Source organism: Urtica dioica, chromosome 9 (assembly GCF_054948205.1).
Source record: "Urtica dioica subsp. dioica isolate 48M chromosome 9, U.dioica_male_clone48M_v1_H2, whole genome shotgun sequence".
Classification (NCBI taxonomy): domain Eukaryota; kingdom Viridiplantae; phylum Streptophyta; class Magnoliopsida; order Rosales; family Urticaceae; genus Urtica; species Urtica dioica.
Window position 1 is genome coordinate 26914230 of NC_142764.1, and position 14743 is coordinate 26928972.

General features: G+C 38.6%; 1 protein-coding gene across 1 annotated transcript; it reads right to left on the reverse strand.

Annotated features, from left to right (window-relative positions):
- Positions 1-11003: 11003 nt before the first annotated feature.
- Positions 11004-14743, reverse strand: LOC149386354 (Tetratricopeptide repeat (TPR)-like superfamily protein). The gene is made up of 3 exons (XM_089626507.1): positions 14436-14743; positions 14220-14260; positions 11004-13943 (listed from the first exon to the last, which is right to left on the reverse strand). Exons 1-3 carry the CDS (start codon positions 14741-14743, stop codon positions 11338-11340), a joined length of 2955 nt encoding a protein of 984 aa, XP_089482633.1. The 3' UTR covers positions 11004-11337.

Consider the following 14743-nt stretch of genomic DNA (forward strand, 5'->3'; position numbering starts at 1 on the left):
TATTGAGAACTGTAAAAACATTTTTATTTATGGATATTTTTTACACCAAGCCTTGCCCTTGCACTCTACAGATCCGCCGCCAAGCTCAATACCTCCCGCCGGAGAACCACGACGGCAGTCGTACGTGGTTATATTAATGCTGATATTGATAACGATAATAGATAGGGTTCAGGTTTGTTAGGTGGCCTGGTAATGACCAATATGCCCTCGTCGATCGATGTTGATGATGATGATGGGTTTTTGTTTGGCGGTGTTGAAGACTGTATTGTCTCTCGAAGATGATGATCACTTTCATATATGGGTTCCACTTTTGACTTCTATTTTGCTCTGCCCTGTTTGTACGTAGCTTCTAAAATGTTTTTGGCCTGTGCATGCATGTACCGATGTACGTCGTTGATATAAGCTTTGTTTCGGAGAGAAACGTTACGTTACGTTTGCGGTTTGCTTTCTTTTTTAATGTCACATTATTATTATCATTATGAATTTATCATCTAATGGTGTGGTGTGTTCTTTAATATATTCTCTCTTATCCTCTTCCTATACAATTTTGACATTTTGCATTATATTATTAGCCGTATTTGTACAGTTCACGGACGGAGCCAAAAAATATTAGCAGTATTATATTATATTATATTATTATCCTCTCTAATTTTTCTTATTACAGTATCTACCTTGTACATCAAGTTATTGACCGATGAAATTTTATTAACTACTGACACTTGAATTTTTTTGGATATTTATATTATGAGCTTGCCAATGACTACACGTGGTGTAAGATTATATATAAATATTGGTATAGGTTTTTGGAAAAGCAATACATAAAATTACAACTAAACAAAGTATACGATAGTGACAAAAATCAATATAGATCACGCCGACCCTCATGTATCCCACTCTCTCTATCCTTAAACTAGATTCTTCGAATCAGAGCGTTCCTCAAAGTTTCGCTGGTCCATGTTTCCCAAGATACATTGACGAATGGATTGTCCCATGCACGAAGTTAATAACTCCAACAAACTAAAATGTACTAGAACCCTGTTGGAAAAGTTATATAGTGTTGTGTTGGAGTTATTACTAAAATGTGGATTTTCATGATTAGTTTGTTGCTCACGATGGAATATAGTGTTGTGTTTGATAACTGTTATGTGTGAGAGAGAGCCTCACATTACTTAGATATTAATTAACGTAGTAAACTCTTTATATATGTTCAGAAATATAATTATTATTAAATGCTATGAAATCAAAATAGTATCATTTAACATTATTAATATGTATATATCTAGCTAGCTTCAATGAGCCGAACAATTCCAAACGATAGAAATCAATAGCCATATTGATACAGCGAGGCATACATATTATTACATATCACACAGTAAAACCTAGCATATATTTGAAATTTTATAACACTAATATCACGTGGACACTGGTGATTGAAAAGTTAAGAACTGTTGTGCGTGACAATTGGACCCAGACGTCTAATTTCTAGTCAGAAGAATAAAGTTGATTAGTTGATCAACAGAAAAGTAGAAAACATTAAAGAAATTAGAGGACAAAAATCGGGGGGTGGGGGGGTATAATCTTTTGGAAACACTTGACAATATAATATGTGGTTTATATTTACTTGACACCTTATTAGGATCGATGGAACAATTTTTGGTTGAGTACTGAAATAGTTGAAGGCCATCAAGAGATGGAAAAATTGAGAAATATATCTCACCCTTGACAATATAATATGTGGTTTATATTTACTTGACACCTTATTAGGATCGATGGAACAATTTTTGGTTGAGTACTGAAATAGTTGAAGGCCATCAAGAGATGGAAAAATTGATAAATATATCTCACCCTTAACAATATAATATGTGGTTTATATTTACTTGACGCCTTATTAGGATGGAACAATTTTTGGTTGAGTACTGAAATAGTTGAAGGCCATCAGGAGATGGAAAATTTGAGAAATATATCTTACGTCCGGTATAGACCCTCAAATCCGGCATGGGTCCTAATTACGTCCGATTCGGGCCCAACTCTTTTTAAATAAAATAAATAATTTATTTTTGTTTAAATTTATGTAATTAATGTATAAAAAGTATTTTGACACATAAATTCATTTTTATTACTACTAACATAAATGTATTTTTATTGAAGTTCTTGTTATTTTGATTAAAAATGTATTTTTAAATTTTAATTTTTTTTTATGATTATAGTTTGGGTTTTTTTAGGCCCACTTTAGGCCATTTTCAAATCCAACCCTTAGTTTTGAGGCTCTAGGACTTGGTACTGGGTTGAACCCTAAGGTCATATTCTTAGGTTCGGCCTTCTAATACAAAAAGTTGGGTCGATCTTGGGTCAAAGCCTCTTCTGAGCTTGCAAAAATAGGGTCGGATCGGCCCACTTTTGACACATTTACCCTAGAGAAACTACCGATGCAATAGCTATTTAATTAAGGGTGATATAGCTAAATAATTAATTTAAAGTTATAAATTTGCAAAATAGCCAATGTTATTTGTCTTAATTTAGTGAAATAGCTACAATGTGTAGTAATCTGATTTTAATTTTTTTTTACCTCAAAAGTAATTTTTTTTTAAAATGATAATATTAATCTTCAAAATTTTTAATCTTGGCTGTCAAATTGTTTTTGAAAACATAAACTTGGTTATTTTGCTGAAAAATTGAAACTTTGGCTATTTTGCTAATCAATGAATTTTAAATAGCTATTTTGTACAATTTTTCCTTTAATTAATTAGTTAATTGATTTTTATTCATCTATATTTTTATGATAAAACAAACTTAGGGTTCTTTCTCTTACCCATATAGTTCCTAATATGTTGGACGAGAGATGAAAAATCAACAGTTATGTATAGTACTTATAAAAAGCTGCTTCGTGAAATAAGAATTGTCTATTTATGAGTCTAAAACTATTAATTAATTCCACTGAATTTGAATTTTCCATTAAGGATATTGGAGAGATATTAGTCTAAGCTGATAGATTGCAGTTAGTTAATGTTATGCCGTTATTTTCACATAGTGTAAATAACACCCCGAGAGCAAAAAAATGAAACATCAAGCCCATACACAAGGCCCAAACCCACGAGGAAATTCACGCGCCAAGCTCCGAGTCAACAATCATAAAATGTCTTTCAAAAGAGACTCTCAAAGAATGTTTTCAAGCTAGACTTCTTGACAAATCTTCAAGACAAAACCACAAAAATGACCACCCGGTCGGCCAAAAAAGAAGACCATCCGGTCATCTTCACTCGGTCAAGACCACCCGGCCATCTTCACTCGGCCAAGACCACCCGGTCATCTTCACTCGGCCAAGATCACCCGGTTATCTTCACTCGGCCAAAATCACCCGGTCTTCACTCGGCCGAAATCATCCGGTCATCTTCACTCGGCCAAGATCACCCGGTCGTCTTCACTCGGCCGAAATCACCCGGTCATCTGCACTCGGCCAAGATCACCCGGTCGTCTTCACTCGGCCAAGACCACTCGGTCATCTTCACTCGGCCGAAATCACACGGTCATCTTCACTCGGCCAAGATCACCCGATCGTCTTCACTCGGCCAAGATCACCCGGTCGTCTTCACTCGGTCAAGACCACCCGGCCATCTCCACCATCCAATCAAGTACTTTTCACCAAACTCTTGGCTCCTATAAATACCTCATGCCACTCATTCACAACACAAAAAAATTTTCTCTCAACTTGTCAAAAGTCTACAAAATCACACCACCACTTTCTCTCTCTAGAAAACATAGAGACAAGTGCAAATCGTTTACCAAAAACACAATACAACACGACTAATGTTGAGCGTCGGAGAACGCGTCGAGGGAAAACCCTCCGCGTCCCTCTAGATTCACGTTTTCTTGTGGTCAGGTGAAAGTACAAGGATTCGAAGACCCGACGAAGAACGTGGAAGATTCGAAGACCCGGAGACTCGAAGATCCGAAGATCCGGACACTAGAAGATCCGAAGAACGCGATGAACACGTGAGAAACACGAAGAACATGGAAGATTCAAAGGGTTGAAGACTCAAAGAATTAAGCAAATACTCAAGAACTCAACGAAGAGCGCGGAAGATCCAAAAGACCCGGAAACTCAAGGACCCGGAGACCCAAAGATTCGAAGAACACGAACACGACGAGAAGAGAAGAACTTCACCAAACCCAACCTACATGCGGTCATAGAGTCCTGCCCTAGATCGAACCACGGACGGTTCTTAATGCTAATCCAAAAACGCGATTAACAGTTAACAAGACAATACAAAACATATATTGTATTTTTATTTATACTTCAGTCAATCATTCAGTCAAACCGTTACAATACGGTTCATTTTCTCTTCCTCTCTGTTTCTCTCTCCCTATCTCTCGATCTGTCCCTTTCTTGACAAAGGAAAGGAACAAAGTAGTGTAAATAAATGAAAAGCAATTAATGCTTTGATAACGCATATCAAAAGAACCCTAGAGAAACTGCTACGCAGTAGCTAAAAATGATTTTCTTTTTAAAATTAAAAAATACTAAAAAACATGCATGAGTCCATGACCACTCGACAACATAGACATAATAATTCACTCAAATATATCTCAGAATCACTACGCGGAATAGACTCGAAACGAATATTCCGAACTCTTCCACTTGATATGATATTATGACACTTAGTTTACGGAGTGGATATACTTTTCATGTCATAAACGTACACTAATTTTATTAGCACTAAACTTTTATGACGACATGAATATAAATTTATTTAATCTTCATGCTCATTTATGATTCGATAAATATTACTCTCGAATAGATCGAAACTGCTTGTTAAGCCGATATGTGCGTACGTGCAAGTTATGATCGATTCATCCAAAGCAAAGCATGCTTTCAATGTCTATATATGTAATTGTAATAAGTATGTTATAATTATTTTTCACGATATAATCACGCATGCATAATCATAAAATGACTAGAACTTGGGATATTTTCACTTGCCGTCACCTAAACGACGCTACTTTTCTTACACTCGGCATTTTTTTTAGCAACAATGCTTAGTTTATAATAGTACAAGTGGGTAATATGTAGACGATCAATATATATATATATATATATATATATATATATATATATATATGTATATATATTATTCTCTATATGATACTCCTTCGACATTATTTTTGAACGTATTAGAAAGGACGTACAACACGTTAATATATTGCATTATGACATGCGCGATAATGGTGTGATTAGTTTAGATTAATAAGACAAGATTAAAAATATCATTCAAAATTTCAAATACATACTAATTACGTCACCGTGATATAGATAAATATAAATAATAACGAGATATAATTGTATGTGTTGACATGCTTTTATATTACAACAATTATCCTGCGAAAAACATCAGATTTCGAAGACGAAGTCCCGCACATAAAAATTTGAGGCAGAATTTCTTCTAAATATAAACGAATCTAGATGATGTTTTTTTGATAGCTGAGACTTTTGACGTGTACTTTTATGACTTTTATGCAGTCATCTTTCTTTGTTGCTTTGCTTCTCTTTTTATAGAACTGAGAATGTGAAGATCATGGGTGATCAAGTTCATGATGTGGTAGTTATTTTATAACTTTTTTTTATGAGTGGATAGTTATTTTGCATAATCGTGTAGTAATTATTTTTATTAAGGTAACTTGTTTAACAAATTATTATTTAAGTTATGATGTGGTCATCTTTTTTTAATTTGACTAAGAGGGTCTGAGTATATGCCCTAATTATTTGAGTAACAATAGTATGAAAAATACTCGAATATAATTGAATAATTTAGGGTTGTCGTTGATAAGATGCCAAAAGATCCAAGACACAGAGAAGAGTCGCACTCACAACAAAGCCTTTCCTTTTCCCCCCCAAGCAGGAAAAAAAATTGATATGATATGGTACGTAATACATTATGTCCTCAAATTTATTATTGCTATTGTCGTCTCAGCCTTACTAGAGATCAAATATCACCGTACGGCCGACGTGTTACGATATGTTTTGTCGCCGTTTTCCACCGTTGATTGGAGTAGGTCCCGCGAGTGATCGGCGTTGAAGTCGTTCGAATAATAATTAGGGTAATGTATTGTCAATATCACCTATTGCAAAATAATTCAAACTAATTAATGTTGAAAATTAAACCTTTTTTTTTTTATTTTTTTCTCGTCATTTTTTTGTAATTGGATGAAGAAGAAAAAGAATACGCTTCCGTATGTCAATTAAAAATTATTAAGAGTCAAATATTCATTCAACGGCTAACTCTCAAGAAAACATAGCCAATTTTCTACATAGATAGAAATCGTTTTGGTTTTGCATAAAAAAAAAACTTTAATGAAATTACTATAATTAATCAAGCATCACTTTTTTATATGTATACAAGTTGTAGTGAGATATTTAACAGTTCATTGTTGTTGTTGTTGCTCAAGTTGGTGACAATACCAGATGAACTTTTTTTTGTAATGTGATAGCATGACAACTGTTCGATGATCTTGGCTCGAATGAATCTGGGCTCCATATAGTTTGCTCACAGGCACTTTTCAAGGAATCTCCAGAGAAGAACTCGTCTATTCAGGTGAAGCCAGAGTTTGAGGGTGACCAGTCATTGACCATTTAGATATCCCCAGCTAGCTTTTTCTCGCTCCAAACATGTACAACAATGCTATTATGTCCCGGTTCATGCTTCGTCGTCCATTTTTTCCACTAGACTATGGCATGTCCCAAAAAGAGCCTTTTCTTTTGTCAATTCTCTTCGCTTTTTCAGTCATCTTATTATATGATGTGGATGATCATTACAACGCAAGGGATTGAGTCATCGAATATCCTTAATAGTAATGGAAAAATTAGAAGAGTATTTTAAGTGCAATATTTCTAATATAGTGACTATTTTAAATCTTTTCATAATATTTTAAAAAATAATCTTATATAAGATTATTATTTTTCTTATAAATTAAACTGTAAATAGTAGATAAAGTTAATTAGAGTCCGAAATATACATTAAAAAAATGTGAAGATACTGATAAGTTTTTGGAAACGCATAATTACATCAATTTCCACAATTATATAATGTAGATAAGATGCGCATATGGAACTATATAAAAACGTGATTATTGTTTGTGGTGCTTTTTTTTTTTTTTTTTTTTTTTATAGTTAAACTAGGTATACAATATTAGAGAATATTGGTTAAAATGGATTAGCTAGTTTCCCTTGTATACTTATTAATTTTAATGTAGCTGAGATTATTGATCTCAGTACAAGCTTCAAATACAATATCCTTTTCTAGTAAGAAGGGTTTTGATAAAACAAATTAAACAAGATAACAAACTATTCAAAATAATTTGAAGTGTGACATATATATGGCGGACAAAGTCAGTTTGGTGGGCACAATTTTATCTTATTTTATTGACTTCATCCCTATGAGTTTATTATTACTGCCATATACGGTATACCACCTGGATTTTTTAATTATTAATATCAGGGCTTGCCTTACCAATTAAGAGCATCTCTTAATTATCACATCAATAACATTCATGTCTTCATTGTTTCTCGCTTTAAGCCAGCCATTTTTTTTTTCCCCCCACAAACGTGATTTCTAACTTTGTTTTAATTTGGCCGTCCACTCAACGATGTTGCAACTTAATTATTGTTTTAATTTGGACTTGTCGAGCTGTCCCGTCCTATGCTTTTTCCAGGGTGTATAAATCCATGATAGACTCTTGTAAATTATTATTTATTTGGCTTCTTGAAACTTTTCTTACTACATTAACCGTTAATCTCAAATATTCATCTACTCACACATTGTAAAATTATATACTAGAACTATATATAATTTATTTATGTTGTTAAATCATGCTAAACATTCACAAATTTTATTTTTATATTGGAATCGTGTTTATAGTTCATATACATAGTTAATAATTTATAGCAGTGTCGTTGTTTAACTCAAATTATTAAAAATAAAAAAAAAAATCTACTTGATTTTACCAATGATTTCGAGATATAACAATTTGATGATAAAAAATTACCCTTTAAAATTCACAAATTGATTTTGACAATTTTTTTGTTACTTCTTTCGAAACAACGTCGAAGAAGATATAACATGATAGTGTGAGTTAAAAATGATATACAATTGCAACCTTGACAACCATGCTAAAAACTTTGTCAAAATGGCCCTTCATTACAATTCTCGTTGAAATATCATTAATTTATAATTCTATATAAAATGAGGAGGGATTTAAAAAAAAAATTAATTGAAATGAAAAGTATATGAATGTCAGATGGATAACAAGACCTAGAATCTCAAAACATTTTTTGGGCTACGGAAAGTTCAATAATTGATACCTTTTTAGCTTTTGCAGAAATTAATTCTTATCTTTTCGCAGCTTTTGGTTTTTCACGTTTTAAGTATAGATTTTCAATTACTCATAGAATTCTCTAAATCCTTACCCAGATCAACGTAGAGCCAAAATATATGGAGGGACAATTACCAAAATGAAGATCAATTATTTGGTACACTACCAATCCAAAATGATAATAATACAAACACACCTAACATAGGTAAATAATTCATCATCCTCGGAGAAAATAAAAAATAAATACCTAGGGAGAGCAAAAGAGAAACGAAAGCGCAACAATGAACAATTATTATTGCACATGGATAGGGCACAAGATATTTTTGCCCTGGTCCAGATTCAGAATCAGAATCAGATTAATTGCTTGAATACAATTGGCTACATGGCAGTCTCGTTCAATTATCAAACCTCATCAACATTTGTCCCATGACAGTCGAACTACATAATCTCTCAAGCCCGTCTTCGGATTTGTGCATTAAATTCTAATTAAACTCTTTGCTTCTCATCTCATCTCACAAACTTGTTTTGATCCACACAGACCCATTCAGGCTAATAGTTCTTTTCCAAATTTACAGAACTACGCTTGGTTTTAAAAATCAAATAAAAATAATCTATAAAAACTAAAAAAGAAACCAATAATGCTATTTCTTTCAATTAATTGCACCATTGTTAAAATATAGAAATGGAAGAAATCAGCTTTTTTTCCGAGTCTCTGTGAAGTGTGAAGTGCGAGCCATTGAATAATCCAGTCCCACTATTTTTTTTTTCTTCTTCTTTCAAGATTCAAGTTCTGCTACTTGTGGATATAAACATAAAGTTTACGACTTTTTGATGGATCTATAATTAGGAAGAAGCTGATTGTACGACGACCATGGAAATATAGATGACAAAACGGCTTACAACAAAATTTCGCACTTAACTTGCGGAACAAGTTGTTTAGGGGGACACATGCCCACGCTCCAGCAACCGAAACGCGAGATTATCGGCGTCCTTTGATTTGCCTTCGAGCACAAGGCTCTCGCTCACCATCTGACACAGCTCCAAATCCGGAACCATGTCGCGTTTGAACATCCTATTGGCCACTCTGCAAACCGTCCATGAAGACGTGGCACGTGTCTTGGTCGTGCTTCGAAGCCACTTTCTCGTCAACATCTTGCTCGGGATTCTCTGCGCATTTCAGAACACGAAGAAGATGTGGAAATTAGCAGGCCGATGGAGACGAGTCTGCATCGCTTCGATTACAAGGAACATGAAGATGCCACGGCTAGTTTCAAGGAAGAGTTGGGAAAGAGGGCTTTCAGGGTGGTCTACAAAGGCACTCTAAGCTCCGGATTCGATGTCACGGTGAAGAAATTGCACGTTGTGGGCCCCGAAATGGTGAAGGAGTTCGAGAATGAAGCGAGCGTGATTGGCCAGACCCACCAAAAGAACTGGGTTCGGTTAATGGGATTCTGCGACGACTGTCAAAATTGCATGCTCCTCTACGAGTACTTGAGTAATGGGACTTTGGCGAGAGCTATATCTTTGGAAACTTGAAGCCAAGGTGGAAGGAGAGGATTGAAGTTGCGTTGGTGATCGCAAAAGGCCTACTTTATCCGCACGAAGAGTGTACGACTCAAATCATCCACTACGATATCAATCCCCAGAACATTCTACGCGATGATTATGGAAACTCCAAGATATCGGATTTTGGGCTGGCAAGGCTACTTATGTTAGACCAGAGGCGAACCAACGTTAAAGGATCGAATTCTTCTATCCACCATCGTATAAACCTGAAAGCACGATGTTAGAAAGTTGATAAACCTATAAGTCTAAATTTGTTGAGTCTGGGTCTATAATGTAAAGAAAATAGTATGAAGACACTAATAGAAAAAGTCAATTAAACGAGGGTTAAAAATTGTCATCTAAAGTCTAGACAGCGGTTTTTTCCGTCGTTTAATCCTCTGTCGTGGTAAGTTTAAACGACGATTATAAAAATCGTCGTTTAAATAGTTTTCCACGATGGTTTTGACCCGTTATTGACCAGTCATTGAATAGTCGATACCTTTTTAGCTTTGCAGCAATTAATTCTTATCTTTCCGCAGCTTTGCTTTTCCACGTTTTAAGTTTAGATTTTCAATTACTCAATAGAATTCTCTAAATCCTTACCCAGATCAGCGTTGAGCCAAAATATATGGAGGGACAATTACCAAAATGAAGATCAATTATTTGGTACCACCATCTATGTCAACAATGTTGACATCTATGTCAACAATGTTGACATCTAATAGTGAAGAGCAAACATAGATGTCAACATTGTTGACATAGATGGTGGCATTTTGGAAAAAATTAGCATTTTGGTGGAAAATTGGAAAATGTTATAAAATTGGTGGCAAATTAAGCAATTTCTCTACTAATAAAGTGCACAAAAGAGAAACAAAAGCGCAACAATGAACAATTATTATTGCATATGGATAGGGGACAAGATATTTTTGCCCTGGTCCAGATTTAGAATCAGTATCGGAATCAGATCAATTGCTTGAATACAATTGGCTACATGGCAGTCTTATTCAATTATCAAACCTCATCAACATTTGACAGTCTTGTTCTGCATTATCCCTGAAGCCCATGTGCCGATTTGTGAGGTAACTTGAAATCTCTTTACTTCTCAACTGACATACTTGTTTTGATTCACATACCCATCCAGGCTAAAAATTCTTTCTCCAAATTTACAGAGCTACAATTGTTTCAAAAAAAGTTTTAATAAAAAAAAACCCCAATAATGCCAATTCTTTCAATCCATTGCACCATTGTTTTAAGATGAAAGTAAATCAGCTTTTTTTCACCTAACTCTCATTGAATAATCCATTCCACTATTTTTTTTCCTCTTCTTTCATGGAAATATATATAAGGTTTATGACTTTGTGATAAATCTATACTTAGGAAGAAGCTTCTTGTAGCAAACCAATGGAAATGTGGACGGTAAAAAGGGCTTTACAACAAAATCCCGCCCTTAACTTGCGGAACAAGTTGTTGGGGCGTCACAAGCCCACGCTCAACGAACCGTAACACGAGATTATCTGCGTCCTTCGATTTGCCTTCGAGCACAAGGCTCTCGCTCAACCTCAGACACAGCTCCAAATCCGGAACCATATTGCGCTTGAACATCCTGTTGGCCACTCTGCAAGCCGAAAAAGGAAGCCCCTTTCCCAAGTAACCATCGATGAGAACGTGGCACGTGTCTCTGTCGTGCTTCGAAGCTGTTCTCAACACCGTGTGAAGCTGCTTCTCGGCCTCTTCGAGGTCTCCGAATTCACAAAGCTTCTCGACGATCTGGTTATGCACCGCCGCGAAGTCCTTCCGCGCGAGCATCTTCTCAACCAGTTTATGCAGATCGTCGACCCGGCGGTTAAGGCAGTACCAGTGGATCACCGTTCGGTACATCTTCGGGGTCGGGTCCAAGCCCTTTCTGAGCATCTCGGTCACGAGCTTCGTGGCCTCTTCGATTCTTCCGCTTTTGCCCAGAGCCGCGACGACGGTCATGTAGGTGATCACGTCGGGGTGTCTGTTGCAGAGATACATGTCGTCGAGGAGAGAGAGCGCCGATTCGATGTCGCCGTCGTAGCAGAACCCGTGAATCACGGTGGTGAAGTTGACCACGTTGACCAGGCAACCGCTGTGGAGACACCTTTCCATGAACTTCTTCGCCTTCGCCGTTTCGCCTCCGATGCAGAGAGACTGAATCATCGCGTTTATCTCGACCGGGCCCAATAGGAATCCCTCTCGGATCATCTCCTCGACCAGCTCGCAAGCCTCGTCAAGCTTCTTCTCCTTTCGCAGACCGTGCATCACCGAGCTGTACGATATGGTGTTCGGAGCCCAGAAACCTTCTTCCCGGCTCGTCCTTATCATCTCTCTCGCCTCGGAGGATCTCCCGACCCGGATAAGCCCGTTCAGGAACACGTTATAAGAGTACACGTTCGGGTTACAACCGTGCTTGTACATCTCTCGGAGCATCTTCTTCGCTTGCTCGATATCTCCTTTCCTACAAAACCCGTCGAGGACCGAGGTGTACGTGACCACGTCCGGAGCGTAACCCCTCGCGAACATCTCGGCCACGATCTCCTTCGCCTTCTCGATCTCGCCGTTCTTGCAGTACGAGTCCACCACCGCGCTGTACCCAACCTTATCGAACCGAAACCCTTCCTCTTGACCCTCGCGGAGAAACTCGAGAGCCTCGTCTCCGTGCCCGTTCTTCGAGAACCCGTAGACGAGGACATTATAGGTCACCTGGTCCGGGGCCAACCCTCTCTCCCTCATCTTCGCCATCATCGCGCGAACTTCCTCGACCCGCTTCGACCTGCAGAGAAATCCCATCACTGTATAGTAACTCACTTTATCGGGGAGACAACCTTTCCTCTCGGGCATTCCGTCGATCACCTCCAGCGCGTCCGCGATCCGCCCCGCTCGGCAATACCCTTTGATCAGACAGTTGTACGTGACCACGCTCGGCTCGATCCCAAAGCTCTCCATCTCCTCCACGAACCGGACCGCCTTCTCGAGACGGCCCGCGAGAACCATCACGTTGACCGCGGTGTTGCAGATCGCGAGATTAGCCCCGACCCCGGCTTTCTGGAGCATGGTCAAGACCCGGAGGGCGTTCCTGACTTTTCCGGCGCGGCTATAACTCACCATCAAATGCCCGAACTCCCCGGGCCCGCGGCGGACCCCGCGCCGCCTCATGAGCCGGTGGACCCGCCTCAAGCCCTGGCACAGCCTGGTGCGGCCGAGAATCTCGAGCATTGTGTAGTACACGGCCGGGCTGTGGCGGTACCGCCATTGCCGGTCTGCCCAGTAGAAGAACTTCAGAGCCACTCGCTCGTCGTCGAACGAGCGCAGAACCGCACAGACCTGCCTCGGGCTCAGGCTTCTGAGGACGTCCCTCAGCTCGTATTCGAGCCTCTGGTTCCATTCGGAGCTCAGACCGGTCAGCCTTCGAGCTTCTCGGACCAGAGGGCTTCTCATCTCTTCCTCGTAGCCCTCGGCTCTGATCACGTCCGACTTTTCAATCCTGGCCGAAGTGTCCACGTGCTCGTCTTCTTCTCCTTCCGACTTCTCATCGTCACCGCTGTTTTCGGACTCGCCGAACTCTTCGACCCCGCGAAAACCGAAGCTCAAATCCCTGTTCTTGGTACCTATCTTCGGAAATGCGTCGGTGTGCGATTCAGTTGCACTACCGAATCCGACGGAATCGCCTGCGACGGATCCGGAGGAGGAGAAAGGAGCGTTAAACCTAATCGGCGAGAACGGGGTTTCAATGGAAACGCTGAATATGGCGTGTCTCCTCAGAATCGCTCTTATTGCGGAGAACTCTCGAGCAGATAGAGTGCACATATTATTATTATTATTGTTGTATTCACAGCGGATGGGAATTCCCACGCGAAAAGATGAAAGCTTTTCTTTGGGATTGTTTAATCCGTCCACAGAAACAGAAATAGAAATCTGGAATGCTTGAAGTGGGAAAATGAATTGAATAAATACTCTGTTCAGCGACTGAGAAGAACCTCTTCTATTGCCGCGCTTCCGAAACTTCCTCGGCTCTTCAATAAAAGGTTTTTCGCGTATTGTTTTTGTTTTGTTTTTTTTTTTTAATATTACGGATTTTCCATTAAAATTAGGTAAAAAACTCATCAATACAGGAGAATAACACCATAGTACATAGATTACCAAGACCTAAGTCGAGGTGAATCTAACACTAAATTCCGGTAAAAGTACGATATGTGCAAACTTCTGACAACGGGAAGAATTACAAACACCAATAGAGTACACAAGAGGTTCGTTAAAAAACTCAAAGATTAGCGATGGAAAAATCCAACCAAACTCGGTCTGATAACCACGAATAGGGTATCTCTTCAACCTGCATAGATAAAAACCTAACAGGAAATCCACTACGGGAGATGAGACTACGGCTAATTCGAGTCCAAAACAAAACAAGCATAATACCCTCTCACGAAAAGACAGGAAAATAAACCAGTGACAACAAGATTTAACAAACTAAACACACGAAAAATAGGTAAACATCCAAATTATACCCTCTCAGCCCCATACAAACTAACACCACCCACACGGCGCCGCCGGATAACAAAACAGAGCATAGGTCTCTGGGGTCCACCACCACCATCACCGAGAAAAGCCCCACAGCAGTGTCGCGGTTGCAACCTCCTCCGAAGGGTACGGATCTCACGGCCGGGGTCCACACGCAAAGGACGACGTCAACCTGCCCAAGATCTGAAGGAGAACCACCATGCCGACCTGAAATAAAAGATAAGAAGTGCAGGCTCTGACAGAGCTCACTGGAGAACACCAAAAGGGGAGGAAGGCAAGGGAAGAGAAAAGCCAT